Source organism: Nyctibius grandis, chromosome 15 (assembly GCF_013368605.1).
Source record: "Nyctibius grandis isolate bNycGra1 chromosome 15, bNycGra1.pri, whole genome shotgun sequence".
NCBI classification, from domain to species: Eukaryota; Metazoa; Chordata; class Aves; order Nyctibiiformes; family Nyctibiidae; genus Nyctibius; species Nyctibius grandis.
Window position 1 is genome coordinate 4,298,148 of NC_090672.1, and position 17,432 is coordinate 4,315,579.

Genomic DNA, 17,432 nt, shown 5'->3' on the forward strand with positions numbered 1-17,432 from the left:
TTGACACATCATCTCAGTACAGGCATCTAATGATGTACAGGCATCTCTTCTGTCGTGACTTTCAAAGGCACTCTACTACTACTTTCCAGAACAGTTTCCTACCCTGTAGATCAGGCCTGCATACCTTTTGAGATCTTAAATGGATTGATCAAGTCCATTTTTGGTCCTCATTATTTGTGACAACATTTATCAACATTGATATAATCTGTAAATATTTATCAACAATTGCCTTTACTTCAGATCGCCAAAAGCAGTTATCAAGTAGCAGTATCAAGTAGTGATCAAGTAGTTTTTTCATGATTTAGCACTGAGCTGCACATTATGCTAACCAGCCTACGTATTCCCAAAATTCTGCTACTGGAAATCCAGATAATATTTTTTTCAATATGGGGTTGTAGTTACATGAAGCATTTTATAGTTGTAGTTATCTCCATCCCTGGAGATACTCAGAATTCAAATGGACAAGGTGCTGAGCAGTCCAATCTAATCTTGAAGTCCTTTCTGCTTTCAGCAGGAGTTTGGCTGGAGGTCCCTTCTATAATTCTTAATGTAAAACCTTATATTAACACTGAATTAAAATAAATTCCGGTCAACTTTATACTAATTTTGTTATGCTTCATAAAGCTATAATAATGACATGTCTCTGGCTTTTTCACTTTGTGGCTCTGATTCTATAAATGCTCAATTCCATATACATCTTTATCCACATGAGCTGTCTTGCTGACGTCAAGACTAATGTTTACAGTTTAGCACGGACATAACTGTTTGTCAATCTGCTCATGTTTTTCATTTTATTTGGTGCACATGAACAAACAAAAAGGTGATGTGTTCATGTAAATATTCATTAAGACATTCTGAAATTTTGAATATTGAAAATTTTACTCCCAGAAATACTCAATTGTACAACATACATGAAGATGATGCTTTGTAAAAGTTTATGATTCGCTGTACTAACGAGGACAGAACAGCACAGAAGCACATACAGTAGCTGCAGCAGAATCACGCAAACACATGTGAAGAAACAAAGACTCCAAGCATGTACAGACCTTCTTTAGCCCTATAAAAAATTATGTACTACAAAACTACAAGCTGCACTAGCTCTTCAAGTAACTTACTAAAGCCTCAGCACTCTGACAAAACAGTAGTGATGAAATCTTAACTGAAGAATATAATGTTTCTTTTCTATGCCGTCCAATGTGGAATAGCTGCAGAATAAATATGGTTCCTCCCCTCCGACTGCTTTATCTAGGTCAAAAAGCTCCTTAAAGGCAGGAAGTCGCAGGAAACAAATGTCACTACACATCAACTTTTTATCATGAAAACAAGCAAGACAGTAGATAAAACCACCACCTTCCCAATATTGCAGTATGAAATTCCATGAAAAACATCAGCTTATTAGTAAACACAAGACTTGTGAAAACTCCTTACAGGCTGCAAAAGAGATGGCCTCACACTACCACATGACAAATTCGGAATTTTCTTTGAAATTATATTTTTTTCCCAGGGTTTTACATAATTTTACATAAGTTAATGGGACTTGAGAGGTCTTGAAGGCACTGTTGTATTTACTGGAAGATACAGTAAATCAGATGCACAGTCATCTTATTCTAAATAGCTTAGGCATGACTGTGAAAAAATCTTTTGCTTTGTGCATAGGAATTACACATGCTCAAAAAAAAAAACCAACAGCAGAATTCCTGCACAGCAAAATTATTCTCCAAAACACGTCTACTCATGAAGGACTAATATGTACAAGACAATGTCATTTGTTGATTATAAGCAAATTTATCACACACATTTATTTTGAAAAGCAAAGGTGAAGATTAACTTATTTTCTTTAACTTGCTTAACTTACACTTATCCGATAGCAAAAGTTGTCTCTTCCCACTCAAACACAGTGCATTTCACAACCAAAGATCAGTATCCTATTTTGATTTCATCAATGCAAAGCAAAGAATGATTTAATTTACTTATCCTCTTACCTCAGTATTATAACTGAAGAATCTCAAAACTCTCTTTCAACTACAGATTCTTGACACAGAGAGTTTTCATACTGACTTTGCACCTTTCAACCAAAACAACACTAATCTTGCTTCTGTCATAGAACTGGAACTTAACAGACCATAGAGACCATCAATTTTTAAGACAATTTCTCAGTTTATAGTATTTCATATAACTATACAAAGAATGTACTTACTCCTATAGCTAACTACAGACGTATGAACATATGTAAGATCAGTAAAATCGTAGAATTGGGTAAGGAAGTTTCATATGCATATCAATCATACCAGCAGAAAAAGCAAGGCAAGTCTGCATTAATCCAAATATAAAACTGTTTAAGCTTTACCTCCACTACCTGATTGGTGTAAGTCAATTTGCAACGTTGTTTCAGTAACAACAACAACAAAAAAATCATTCATAAGGTGTGTGCAATTGAGAGGGAAATAGGAAAAAAATGAGACAACAGAAACAACTGTAACACAAATTATGACTACAGAACTTCATGCTCATCTCTCTCTTTTCCTTTCAAATAATATGTGCTCCACCTTCTTCCTCCCACGATCCTTTTCAATCAGATCTGCTTATGTGAGAACACTACTGCTACTGAGCTTGACATTTGCAAATCCTACTTTAAAGCAGCCAAAAAAACACCTATAAACATAGTCCAGTTAACCTTATTAGTCATTATGGCATGGGACACAGTGTCTGCTAAGGAAAGTAAATAAAAGTTTCTGGCATCTGATTCATAAGTCACAGCCAAGTCCAACGTTTCTTAGTTTTATGCTTAGAGATAATCTGTAAGTAATTCATAGTTTTAATACAACCAGCATGGAACTCCAAATACTCCTCTGAACACAAATCAATCACAAGGTCTCAAAAATGTTTCAGCCAGCTGTCTTCCTTACAAGCAACTGTACCTACCAAAAGTGTTGTCAAGAAAGGGAAAAAGCAGGTGCCAATCCGGCTTGAGGCATTAATCTATACTTAAAAACATATTCCTTGAAAAAAGTGTTTTGTTTGATGTCTTAAAGCATCTAACACTCACATTCATAAAGAAAATCTTTAAAACATAAACCATAAGCCAAAAATATGCAAAGAACATTCTTCCTAAGCTAGCAAGTAACACTACCTAAGGAGATGTTATGATCCATTCACCTCAACTGTTAAGCCAAACCCAAGTTGTTTACAGTGAGAAATTTTCATTGAGCACGCGTGCAGCCACAGCTCTAACTCATACAGCAATCACATCTTTGCACATAATTCAATAAGATGATAGTGCACTGATACATTAGAAGTTCTCTACAACCTGTTGTGCTATTTCCTGCTCATGTAACGCTGATCACAATAAACTTGTCCAAGGAATTTACTTACTGGATAGATATACTTGATCCTTGTTCAGAATCTACTGGCTTTCATTGGCAGGAAAGCTTCTACTACTTAAAAGGCAGTAATAACCCCACATAGTAGATCCAGACCCCAAGACCAAACTAAAAATATTGATTCAGCCCTCTGTATACTAGGAGGAAAAGCATGAGAACACAAAACAAATAAATTTTTAGTTTGCAGCCATATAGGCTTTACTTAGGATTAGTTAGTAGATGTTAAGCTACAGTGAAACGTACTCAACGTGGTTTACTGCAAGAGTGCCCATACTTAGTAATGTAAAAACATCTATAAAATGAATGACAGAATGGGAGAATTATTTTCTGTCTCTTAAGCTGCAACAAATGAAATTACCAGGTGTCAAGTTCAAAAAGCTCACCAAAAGAGGTATTTTTTCCCAACGTGGGCTCCAATTACATTGTGGGACTCACTGCCCAAGGATGCTGTGGATACAAGAGGTTTACAAGGACTTAAAAATAAATACACAAACAAATTTGGTTTTTTTTAAAAAAAAAGAGATAAGAAAACGCAAACATTAAATTATTTTGTATTGAAAAAGAAATCAACTCTGACTTTGGGATTCAAAAGAAAAGACAAGGGAAACACAACCATTTATCTTTATCCATTTCTATGCTCCTCCCTAGGCATCTGCTACTGACTACTCCTGGAGGCAGGTAACGGACTATCATAGAATCATAGAATGGTTTGGGTTGGAAGGGACCTTAAAGATCATCTAGTTCCAACCCCCCTGCCACGGGTGGGGACACCTTCCTCTAGACCAGGTTGCTCCAAGCCCCATCCAACCTGGCCTTGAACACTGCCATGGAGGGGGCAGCCACAGCTCCTCTGGGCAACCTGGGCCAGCGTCTCACCACCCTCACAGTAAAGAATTTCTTTGCTCTGACTTAGAAATGCTATTCTTATGTTAATGGTATCTTGTTTATGATTCACAAATCTGTACTTCCACAAAACCAAAAGTAATTACTAAAACACAGAATATATGGGTTTGTCAAAATGAACAAGGCATTATCTTGGAACAGTCAAGCCCAAGATGTCAGGATCTTCGTGAAGTCAAATGCTAATGCACAAAGCACAGCCAAGAAATCCAAAAATAAAAACAAAAGAAAAAATATTCTTCAGAGCTAAGTTGTACCCAGAAGACAGTCTGCTTTTTCCAGCTGTATCAGTTACATCTGTCTGGAATCCTGCCTCTCCAAAAGCTGTACACAAGAGCTCTGTCAACAACTGCTGCTGTGCCCAGCACAAAAGGTATTTTTCACACCAAGTACCTCAAAAGTCAAATATTAATGTTATTATATTTACCTAGCAATATATCCTAACAATGCTTTCACTGAAGTCGGGGGAAATTTGACAAGCATCAAATGAAACCAATTCAAAAACATGAACTTTATGAACGGGAGAGTGACAGTCCATGCATCTTAAAGGTAGTTGTAAAAGACTACCTGAACTGCTTTGATTTCTGTGTATTTAACAGGAGACTTGAAAATCTCTTTCATTCCATGCCTCTCTGCGTTATGACATTGACAGGAGAGCTACCTACTGGACATGAACAAAAAACGTGCTGTTTTCCTCCCAGCCCCCATTTTATTCATCTAACAAGATGACAGTTGGTTTGTATATACACAAGTAGGTATATGAGTCTGTCAAGAATCGGAAAAACAAAAACACACTTCCCACTGCTATTACCTTAAAACATTTGAATTGTGAGCAAGGCTTCCAGGGAAGCATTAAAAATAGCAACCAGAACAGTTATCTTAATGCACAGTAATTCTGTGCTTCATGGCATTTACAGATGTATAAAGAAAGAAAGATGCCTTTATTACAGGTAAAAGTATATTCTAACATTAATAATTTGATTTCCCCAGATGTTAAAAAATGTGTGTTTTGCAGGAGACTGTTACAAAGTTGTATTTCTGTTTTTACCTTCCAAAACCAGGAAGTTCAATAACCTTATTAACGCAATAATATTTAAACACTGTGCTGAAATAAAAAAAAAAAAGGCCAAGGACACTGGAACTACATACAATTATTAGTGACAATTAAATACGACATTTCAAGCCTGTAACAATATTTTACTTGGAGTCATCTGTAAGTCATTATTAATTAAACGAAACAGAGATGGACCCTCCATTCTTGGTTTCCAAGATCACTTCAAAACAAACAGAAGGAACAGGCCACCCTGATTTTTTTAAACTTCACCTGCCATTAAAATTTCAAATTATTGTGTAGTCATAGGCAAAGCATATTACTGGCAACACAGTAGGATTAAACAACAACAACAACAAAAATAGATCTAGTGATTACTTGAGCTGGGGGTTAGCAATCATCACTCGAGCTCACACCAAAACTACTTTCTTTCTAACCACGTTTCAACTGTTAATTAATGTTTACGTTATACTGAAGTAACTAAGTTCGATTCTTAAAATCCAGGAGATCATCTGCAGTGTGACCAGTTAAATCTACTATGAAACTCAAGAACATGGCTACAAACAATATTAGTCATCAGTAATTCACAGTAATGACTTGCTATAAGCTGATAACGTCTGCTTTGAATTTGCCTGGAGACTCCTGTGTCAAAAAAAAAAAAAAAAAAGCTTTGTAAATAATGAAACTACTATTTCCCTATACAATGTCAGTAAGACTTTCCTTTTATAAACAGATCTATTTTTTTTTAAAAAAAAATAAAGCAGCATTTGATCTTAATCACCAATCTAACTATGACCCTGTAGATTCTGCCTGCCCTTCAAGATAAAACTCATCCCTATGCCTGTTGACTAAAGCAATCCTAGTTCACCCAGTGTACACACTGCTCCATTGTTTCCAGCCAGGACTGAAGGTATGTCACCTTTTATTTACAACACTTGATGGAAGAACACACCTACATTTTGTAACCAGGAGATAACGACTTCAACCAGCTTACAAATCTTGAAACTGAAGGCTACCAGCGTGCAGTCTAAGAAATGGTGTAACCACTGAACACAGTTTCAAGTAAACACTAGTTTCTGTACCACCACCCACATACACTCGTGAAGAAATTTTAACTGCACAGAAGTTTTCAGCATTGTTCAATAAAAAAGCGACACACAAAAAATCCTTCAGGATTTTCCTTGCCCTTAAAAAGCAACACTGATATAAAGAACTAAAATGAATTACAAGTCAGTAATTATATGGACAGCATAAAGAAGCAGTATTTTCTTTTTCCCGAGGTCTTAAGCATTTAACAGAATGCTACTGACTAAATTACTTGAACTAATTCTAGACTGTTTGCAATCAACATTTATAACGCACAATGACTTGCTTGCAATTAGTGTATTACACACCAAACTCTGTTTACAAAGAAAAAAAGTATTTGATCTGTATTTCATAAATGTGTTAGATTAAAATATAGATTAACCACATGCCAAATGATTATTAGCATTAAAAAGCAGGAAGCTTTTTAATACCAGAAGCTACAGTTAAAGGTCAAACAAGTCATCCAACCGTATTCATGATTATACAACTCTACACATACTGGCACCGTTAAACCCTTTCAGAATGAGCATTTCCTAGAAAGCAGAAAGGTAAAACAATTTAATTTTCACAGAGGAACCAGGTGGGGAAACTAACATTTAAGACGTCAAAGTGGAAAATATATACCATCAACGTCCTAAACACTGTTTAAAAACTTGCAAGGCACTGAGACTGTACCGCCAAAGGCACGTGTGTTTTATAAAGGTAAAACACTCGTAACCTCTTAGGTATTTCTTAGTCAAGACAGCTAAAATATACTAAACCAAACCACTTTCACTTTTCCTACTTGTGACTCCTCAAAACATAGATCACTTATTTACAGTTCAACCTGTCCTTAAACCTAATAGGTAGGCCTCACGTACTCCCCTAGAAGATTATTTTGCAAAAACAGTTAATATTTGGTAATGGTATAGGAATGTATTACCATTTAAAAACTCTGGATACATTTATTGTCACAGAAGGAGACATATTTTAAAACACTAAGACTAGCACAGTATTTCACGTGGATGATTCAGTTTACCCATAAAAATAAATGTTACAATTAGGCAAAGAGGGACAAACTACCACCAAATCAGAAGGCAGTCACACACACAAAACAACCCCCCTACATTCTGCAAAAGTACCAAGGGTGTTACAAGATTTGCTCAACACTGATCTTAAATTCAGAAATCCCAGATATGTGGATCACCACTTGACTGCTTTCCTCTGAAGCACGTAAACAACACTCAAGCGTGTAGCCAATTCTATTTGCTAAGGTCCAAGCACTGCTGCAGACAGATTTGCTCCCAAACTCACAACGGACACTGCTACGTGAAAGGCGCAGCACGGGAGGAGGGCGACCATTTGTCAACCGCCAGCCCCGGCGCTGCCGGGGTCTCACGCTTCCCACCTGTACCACCGCCTGCCGGGGGCACTGAAGTGGGAGGTGGATGTGCCGGCGGGGCCCCGGCCACCGCAGGAAGGGCACATCCGAGGGCAGCAGGCGGAGGCGCCGGTGCCCCGGGTGGTGCCGGGCGGCGGGGAGAAAGAGGCCTAGGGCACCGCTCGCGTGGGTCGCCAGGACGGAGTCGGTTCCCCGCCTGTCACGCGCCATGTGCCAGCCAAACGGCAACGGGGACAACCGGCGCGGATGAGCAGCGGCACCACCCCCGCCGCGGCAGCCAGTCCTCCCGGGGAGGACGGGGCGGCGAGGCGCCGGCGGGTGGGCCCGGGCCCGGTTGGCCCCGGTGTGCCGGGGGAGGACGGCAGGCCCGGCCCCCGCTTTACTCACACTCGGGGCAGCTGCAGCGGCGGCGCCCCCCGCCTCTGGAACACGCCGTCCACGAAGACGCCGTTCTTGCCGAGGCAGCGCAGGTAGAAGTCCCCTCCGCCGCCGCCAGTGGCAGCTGCGGGGTCCCCCTGAGGCGGAGGCGGCGGCCCGTCTGCGCCGGCCGGTGGCGGCGGCGGGGGAGCAGCGGTGAAGATCTCCAGGTGGCGCCGGGAGATGAAGCTGGAGTGGCCCATGCTCACGTCCACCGAGCCCTGCGACGAGTTGCGGCCGATGGTCACCGAGCGCTTCTTCATGAGGTACTCGAACTCCCGGCCCTCCAGCCGCGCCACGGCTGCCGCCGCCGCCGCCGCCGCCATCTTAGCGAGCGAGGGAGCGGGCCGCCCTCCGCTGCGCCCCTCCGCCCGCACCGGCCCCGCAGCCGCAGCCGCCGCCAGACACAGGCAGGGAAGGGGACGCCGTTCAACCGAACCTGACGCAGTCCGCCGCTGGCTGATGGACGGCGGCGCCGGGCCAATGCGCGGCCCGCACGCCCATGGGGCTATGGCGGCCCGGCCAATGGCGAGCGGCGCCGAGGCCAGCGCCGCGCAGCACGTTCGAGTGTCGGGGCCCGAGAACACGGGAAAGGCCCGGAAAACACGGAGCAGATCCGCGCGCGGGGGAGCGGAGCGACCCTTGTCCCACCCGGCGGAGGCAGCGGCGCCGGGAGAAGGGCTGCGCCGAGCCCCAGTCCGTGCCGCGGCGCTGGCGGCCCGAGGGAGCGGCGGGGCAGCCCCTCCCCGGCCGGCCGGGAGGGGAGGCAGGGCAGGGCGGCGCGGAGCGTGCTGGCTCAGCCCGGCGGGGCCGGCCTGCCTGCCATCTTCCTCCCCGGAGCCCCTGCCTTCCCCAGAGCCGGGGCGGCGGCGGGGCCCCGGGCCTCTGGCACCTGCGGCAGGCCGGGCTGCCGCCGGCCCCTCCTCACGGCCGCCGCGGCGGGGGGCAGCGGCCGCGCCGGGCCCCTGAGCGAGGCCGCCGGCACCTCCCGCAGCCCACGGACGTGTTTTTCGCCCGGTGGATCGCGCACCACACGCGCCCTCCGCTAGCAGTGCCTTCAGAAACAGCACTAAGCGTGGGGAGGAGAGGGGGGGATAATCGAGAATAAAATAAATTCAAGTACCCAAACATTGCTCCAGCGTGGACTAGCACCTGGAAAGTAGTTTGTAACGCCCCAAATTTAGCCTCAAAAGACCACAGGAAAAAAAAAAAATATTTGATACATCATATACATCTGATGGCCTTCTAAGGGTTAGGTTAAAACTAGAGGTAACTCCCTATCTTGGAGTTTTGCAACATCCATGTAAAACCAGTACAGCGATTTAAATTTAAAAGTTTCAGGTAACTCCGTCTGTGTATTTGTGCACACACCTCACTCGGCTCAGTCCTAGTTTTCTCATAGGAACTAGGGCACAAAAAAGCACGCAAGCAAGCTGACACGACAAAACAATTGGACACCCGAGTGCTGTAGCAGCCAGTCACTCCTCCCCGAGGGTCACAGGAAAGAAAATGTCACAGGTAACAGCATGGGAAAAGTGATCAAGAATCCACATCGGTGGTTTTGACTTTACACTATTACAGGCTACCAAAAAGACAACATTAATTGTGCTCAGTTTGTCAAACGTAGCATTTGCATCAAGAATGATTTACCTGATCAAAATCTCCTAGAAATGTTTGTGTGCTCCTCTCTAACTGTGACAGGCACTCTGTCAGAACTGAGAAGTAAACAATTAAGAAACACTTTTGGCTATAAACTGTGGAGAGAGTGCTAAAATATATGTCTACATACAAATATAAACACTGCAAACACTTCATTCTAACAGCCCAAATAGCCTTACCATATTTTCAAGCACTTTTTGTTTTTAAGGGTTTTTTTCTGTTGTTTGTTTGGGCTTTTTTACAGTACTGAAGTTCACTGTTATTTATTAATTCAGCAGACACTTAAATACTTCCTTCAGTGGTACACACATGCCTTGCAGAAATTGAAAATAATCTTTAAAAACATTTTTATGCTCCAGACAAAACCAATCAACTCACTAACAAACATCTAGTAGTAAATTTGAAGTCCAAACTTCTGTTTTTTGCACATTTGAGTCAACAGATCTTTAACTGTAGAAATATTTTATGTATGCTTAGGAACAGAACACAGTGCTGCTACCTGCAAAGTTACGGCAAACCTCATTTTTACCCTTGGGATTGTATCAGCGCTTGTTATAAGCAGCTACAACACAATGCCATACTGGTTAAGTCCATTTATACAATCACATACGCACATCAGATGCAGTAAAATATAGCAACAGTTTAGAGATTTGGTTTCTTTTACAGAAAACTTTAGTTAAATCTTGCCCACACTTTGGTATTTAGAATCAGACTTTCTTCTATACCAACATATGTTTGGCACAGCAAATGTGGAGCATCAGAGAGCCAGTTATGACTCCCTGATTCTCAGATTTTTTTTTATCACTTGGCTCTGCTGCGACTATAGAAATGTTGTGCCTGCTTTGCTAACAACCAGTTAGGGATCCTGAGGGGTATGCCGGCTGAAAATTACCGATGCATTTCCATCTCCTAACACACCCCCACACCCACAGAGAGAGAGAGAAAAAACAGGCAGATGGGGAGAGCAGCCAGGTGAACTCCCATCAGGCCAGCAGCACTTTCCACCACTCCTATGGTTGCTCAGTTCACAGAAGTTAAAGGTATTAATGCTACTTTAATGTTTTTCATTATGTGAATCGCAACTTTGTTAATTTGTATGAATTTATTAATAACATCCAGTACTAAATTCACAAGTGCGTATACCTTCCTGCTCTTTTCATAATGGTACAGCTATCGACACAGAATGCCGAACAGAGCTTTGTAACACACACTGAAACTAATTTTCAAGCGTCCCAACGATCACTAAGCTACTCTATAAAAAGTGACTGAACAGCAGCAGAAAGTCTGGTTACTGTTGTATTCCCAACACTGTAGAGCAAACACTAAATTCCATTGTCAGAAGCTATCTTCATTCTAAGAGGACAGCTGACATCTTTCTGCCCATGTTTCTCTAAATCGGTGCAGATTTTGTCACTTTCTTTGTGACCATACAAAATTGCTCAGTCACAGGTCATTCCAACCTGCTCACTTGCAGTTCTGTTCCTTGTTGCATAAAGCACAAAACAGAGCAGCTAGATGTGGTGGAACAACTTATGCTTCCAGAGAATTCTCCAGTGCTGTTCTGGGTGTCTGGGTTGCCCAGAAATCCACTCCTCAAACATAACTTGGTCCTGATGTTGGAGCTGCACAGCAGACACATAGTATTCTGCACACTTTTTTCCCCTGCCAGCTGAGGGTAAGCAAAAGACATTCTTTTTCTCTGTCTGCTTTGCATCCACCTTAACTATTGAGGACAGAACTAGGGCTCCAAGTTACTGACCAAAATTTAATCTTCTGAGGCACCAAGTTGTTGCAACTGCCACTGAAACTAAACAAGGTCTCAAAGCACTCATTGCACTCCTCCACTTCTGGCCCCTCGTGCTAAGTAGCCCAACGTTATCCAGTTCCCATCAAATTATGCACCAGCACCCAACTGCATCACAGGAATTAAGAATCAGCAGACCTTATCTGCATCATCTAACCTTAAAACAATCTGACCTAAGTTTAACAGAAATGTGTAAGTACTATGTAAGGTCTCATCCATTAATACTATTTTATTTGACCAAACTTCCCTTAAATGATTACATATTTTTAGATGTGCTCTTTTTTCTTGAAGCTTATGCTACAGCAACACAAGTGTGTTCATTTACAGTCTGCTTGTGCTTGAGGCTAGTAAACTGTCATATAACCTAGTTTTCTTTCTTCAGTTTTCTTATTAGATACATGTGCTCTGTACTGAGGGCTGTGAAGTGGTGAAGTAGCCTGCTCAAGATGCATATTTTCACAGATCCAAAAGAATGGAATACTACTAGAGGAACATGATGATGAATAATCAAGTAGATTAAATGACCCTAATTGCTTACTTTGACACACCCAGCATTAAACAGCTTTTAAAAGCCATTAGGAGCTATCCATCTTTTTATTACAGCAAGTGTCACAAGCTTCCAGTGAGATTTGGTTTTTGTTAAACACCACCCTAGAAAGTTACTTTGCAAAACTACTTCTCAGTAACATTCATATGCGCTTTAAAAAGCACTTCAAATACCACCTGCACAACCAAATGAAGAAAGATATCACATATTGATATCCCCACACCTGACAAGCACACATTCTTTTTTCTGTTTACTAGATGAGAAGCCCCTTGTAAGCAGTAACAACTTCCTCCAACTCACAGCCTCAAAACCACTGCCATAGAAAACCACATTCTTAAGTAATCCCAATAACCGTACTGGAGCTCTTTACATGCTTGTATTTAACGATGTGCGTAGAATCATAGAGTGGTTTGGGTTGGAAGGGACCTTAAAGATCATCTAGTGAAGTGTAAAACTTAGTAGAACTCGTGCTGCGATTTAGTAATTTTCTCACAAATGCATTTTGGTCAAGGGGAAAGTGTTAAAAAAGCATCATGTAATTACTGCAAAATATTAAAAATAGGGAACGATCAGGATGGTGTGAAGCTTTCTAGTTACATACCCAGCCAATTCCTAAAGTGATTTTAAAATTAATAGGAGAAACTAAAGAGCAATACCTCAAAAAAGTTATAGGCGTTTTTTTCCTTTAAGGATGTCTTTCAGATCACTGTAAATAATAAAGGCTGGAAAGCATAACATTCTTAAAAATGTGTAAGACATCCAGATGAACACACTGTTTTAAAGGAGGAATAAGGAGAAGGGCCAAAACAGCTATTTAACCTCGACCAGTCACTTGTTAGCGTACCCTTGACCTTGGAGAGAAAGGAAATCGGTGTTGTACAGGTCAAAACTACCACGCTGCTCGCTGGGTCGGGGAGTTTTACCGGTGAAACCGCTGCGGGCAGGAGCGGGGCAGGTGGCGGCCCCGCCGCCTCACAGGAAGCCCGCGCTCCCCTCAGCCCTCAGCCGCGCGCTTCCCGCCCTTCTACCCGGCGTGCCCCGCGCCCCCAACGGCTCGTGGCGGCGGCAGCGCCCTCGCTCCCTGACGGCGGCCCCGCGCGGAGGGTCCGCGGGATGCCGCCGGCCGGGCGTGCGGGCGGAGCTCAGCTCCGCTTCTACCGGTGACGCGTGTTTGTAAACACTGCGAAGCCGTGGGCGGTGCCGGGAGCGCGGCCCCGCGGCGGGGCCGCGCTCCCGGCACCGCCCCAGTGTCTCCTGCGAGGAAAAACAAATCACGGCAAAGCTGAGGAAGGCGCTCGGCGGGGTGTTCCCTCAGGATTGTTTGTTCCCGCAGCCTCCCCGCGTTCCTGTTGAGGGCTGAAATTAAAGCCCTGTTTCTTGGGTTGTAAAAGCAGTTTTTGTGAGGCGAGACCTTGACCCTCAAGTGGTTCTGGGAGGCGGGTAGTCGACTAGAGATAAAGCATACAGCCCTAACGTCTTGGTTTGTTTCAAGCAACAGGAGACGACGAAAATGCAAATGCACGCCTTAAATTGAAAGCATCCCATCCACCCTCCGAGGATAATTATTCATAAAGCAGCTCTAAATCCTGACAGCACAAAAGGATTTTTAAAAGCCGCTGCAGCATTACTCTATGTTAACTGGAAATGCGAAACGCCTTTATCTTTGCAATTCAGCCTTGCGTGACATATGATCTTTGCCAAACAAATAGCTAATTAATCTTCATGCTTCCATTTTATGTTTAAAATTTTAACACCTCAGAGAAAATTGGACCCGAGGATTCAGAAGCATTTTTAATGTTTTGTTACCCACTTCTAAACAACGAAGTTCTACCACTATGAAGTCTCGAAGCATAAACAGAACCGTATAAGTTGCAACGCTTTCTGTATTTTATGTCGCTCATTAGTTACTATTGTTAGTTATGACCCCATTTAAGCACAATTCTACTGTAAGATTTTTCTTCAAGTTAATTTGCCATTTTTTGCCATTATATGTTCATCCTATCACTTTGCTTGATCAAGAGATGTATCACAACTGTTTCAAGTAAACACTTAGAAGGACCTGTTAAAACACACCTGAGGCCAAAGTGTCAACTCTTCCATTTTTGGTGTCAGAATAGGTCAGTCCTGGAACACCACTGCAGAAAGCATCTTTGTGGCTTTTTAATTCTTTGAGAGCTCAGATTGTATAGAATATTTTCTATGCATACACAGCTGTATGTATTTGAATAAAATGACGTAACCTGCCACAAAAACTAAGAAAGGCTGGCACTTGTCTTTTAGAGGAACAGCGCCACTAGAATACATCAAGTCTATTCACCACGACAGAAGAATTTTTACTCTTCCTTAATTTTGATCTGAACTCTTTTTCAGTCTCCATGTCACATACCTTTATGATATGATATCATAAACAAACTAAACCTTGCAAAAAAAAAAAAAGAGATTAAGCTGACAAGGTCCAGCTTATCTGGAAGAGATGTTTCAGGCATCTGGAGGAGCTGACCGCAGCAGTACCACTATCGTACATGGTAGACGCAAGTTCTACAAAAACAGTAATAGAAGTTGTAGTTTGGCAGAAAGAAGTACATGAGTGGGAGCAGAGAGTATAAGACAGGGCAGGCAAATGAGTAAATGATAAAATGATTTACATTAATCAAAACTGGACATGAATTATAGAAATGTGAATAAGCTAAATGAAACACATAGGCAAATTAAAACCAGTACCAAGTGTAAACTAATAAGCATAGATAAGGAAAACATACTTTAAAATATTCTTAAATATTCTTTTCATGACAGAGCATTCTAATTTAGATTTGTCATTTCACGAGGAGAGAAATTAAGCTTTTATCAAAATAAGTTTGGTTTTGTTTTTTTTTTTTAAACCAATGCCATTCCCTCAGCCAATAGAAAGCCAAGAAGAACAGTGAAAAACAGAGACTTATTTTCCTTTATGTCTGTCTTCTCTGAAATACTCATTACTCTGTCCAAAAGGATAACTACAGAACTAAGCAAAATTCAGAGAAGAGTTTACTGAAACGATAAGGTATGAAAACACAAAGGTTAAGAAACTGCAGTTGTTTTCAGTAGAAAAGACACAAATGCTATCAAAATAATATAACAAGGCAAAAGCATAGCGAGAACAACCTCATGTTCCATAAACAGATATTGTAAGATTCCTATAAGATAGGAAATTGGCTGTATTCAAAGCACAGAAAGAGCGAGCCTGTAAGGAATATGATGACAGCACCAACATTTTTCATATCCATATAAAGTATTTAGCATTATTATTTTTTTAATTGCGTAGCCAAAGCCCAAACAACTTAAAATAGTAAGTTTTCCCTCCCTATTAGAAGTCCTACAATACAAGGACCACCTCTTTTCTCTGTTTATACAAAACCTAGCAAGAATTGGTCTTGCCCGCAATTGCATTTGTAACACTGACATAAGATGGAGCTGCTTGCGAATCTCTTTTTCCTGAATACAGAAACAAGACACTGAAGTACATAAGCCTCGGTTTCTTATGTTCCTAATAAATCTCAAAATATTCAGAATGGTTGTCATACTTAATTGCTTTTTCTGTGAAACTTACTTAAGTTTACACCTAATCTTCAAAATATAAATCATTTAAAGGTTTGATAAATGGGAGAAAGTCATGCTGTTAACTTCTTTTGGGGAAGGGAACACTTGAACAGTTTCTTCTTGTAAACCAATTTCTCTGTGGGCAGCTGGAGAAAGAACACAGATCTACAGAAATCTGGATGTGGAGGAATTAACTGATTATTTTCTCCCGAAATGGATCATGAGAATAAAACTGAAAGACTACATAATTATCTGAACAACAACAAAAAGCCCTTTAAAATAATTTAGAAAAAAATGCAAACAAATGCTGTGCTGGACTGATTGTGTTTGAGTCCTGGGCAAGTCATAAGGTGTTCAACCAACCTCCAAAAAGTGGGGAGAACTACAACCATTTCTGACATGCAGGAGTCTTCTCAAGATTCATAGTCATCTTAATGTGTCTAGCAATACATAAAGGACAGCACAGACTGGTCTGAGATTACCTTTTTTTTTAAAGAGTTGTCAAAATATCAATACCAAAATCCTTTTGACACTGGGAATCAAAAAAAAAAAAACCCCACCAGAACACCCCAAAATACTGAAAGCCAATTTACATCTACTACAAATAGAAAATAATGTTGAGGCAGAAAGATGTCACTTACTTCTACATTTTCACCTGGGTCATACATAATAACCACTCTAACAGTCAGTCCCTCAGGGAAAACCAGAACAAAACATGAGGAGAATGGTTCCCCTTCTGCAGATATTCAGAGTATCAACACAGAGTCACTGAAATACCAAGATGAGGAGCAGAAAAATGAAGAGGAGTCTCGGCAGTCAGAAAGCCCACTACAGAAGGTGCATTAGAGAACAGCCAGCCTGTGATCAGAGCCACTGATGCTCCAAGAGTAATTACTGACAGATGTCTGACAGACAGAGGAATAAATCTCTCCTCTGAGGACTCAAGTTCTTCAAAGCTCATCTACTCTACCTCAATTTGTTTTGCTAATTGAATTAGCCTGGGGTTAATTTGAGATGATACTCTTCTATTTGCATTTCATTCTCAGAAAAGGAATGATGCCACAGACAATATTCAAACCAGCAAATAAAAAACCACCCTTGTGACTAGGATCTGAAGTTTCTTACCAGTGTTCTTGAGCGACGTTTATTACCCAGCATTTTGAGAGGCAACTCTGTTGCCAACAGGACCTGCCTGTTTGGATCATGACAAAACTGAACAGAAGAAGAATGTGAAACAATTCACTTACAATTTTTACAGTTGCTTCAGTTAGCAACCTACACTTCTTCATTGCTTGTTATTAAATAACTGAGTGAGATGCAAAGATGAGTCAATGAAAAATGAACCTATTGCTCAGAAAAAATAGAAGAAAAAAGTTTTCTCAGCAGAAGTCATGGAAAGCTAACACAAACAGAAGCATTTATATACATGTAATATATATATACACACACAATAATAAATACTATTATAAAATTAAATTTAAGGCTTTTCTGAGGATGGACTATAGCACTAGAGAAAAAACTGTAACACGCATCAACTACATAGCATAGCATATACCATAGCATCAGCTATGGGACTTTTTGGTCTTATCATAAGCTGTTTATGCAACCTGAAACTTGCTGAGTAGAAAAGC

At 41.3% G+C, this 17,432-nt stretch overlaps 1 protein-coding gene across 3 annotated transcripts in view; it reads right to left on the minus strand.

Moving 5' to 3' along the window:
• FOXK2 (forkhead box K2) overlaps positions 1–17,432 on the minus strand; it is a 72,167-nt gene that overhangs the window by 39,547 nt on the left and 15,188 nt on the right. The window contains exon 1 of one of the 3 annotated variants that reach the window (XM_068413254.1): positions 8,186–8,625. The exons of the other annotated variants lie outside the window; for them this stretch is intronic. Coding sequence (XP_068269355.1) covers positions 8,186–8,541 — 356 coding nt within the window. The 5' untranslated portion in view covers positions 8,542–8,625. Of the gene's footprint in view, positions 1–8,185; positions 8,626–17,432 lie in introns of those variants that run through there. 3 annotated transcript variants of the gene reach the window in all.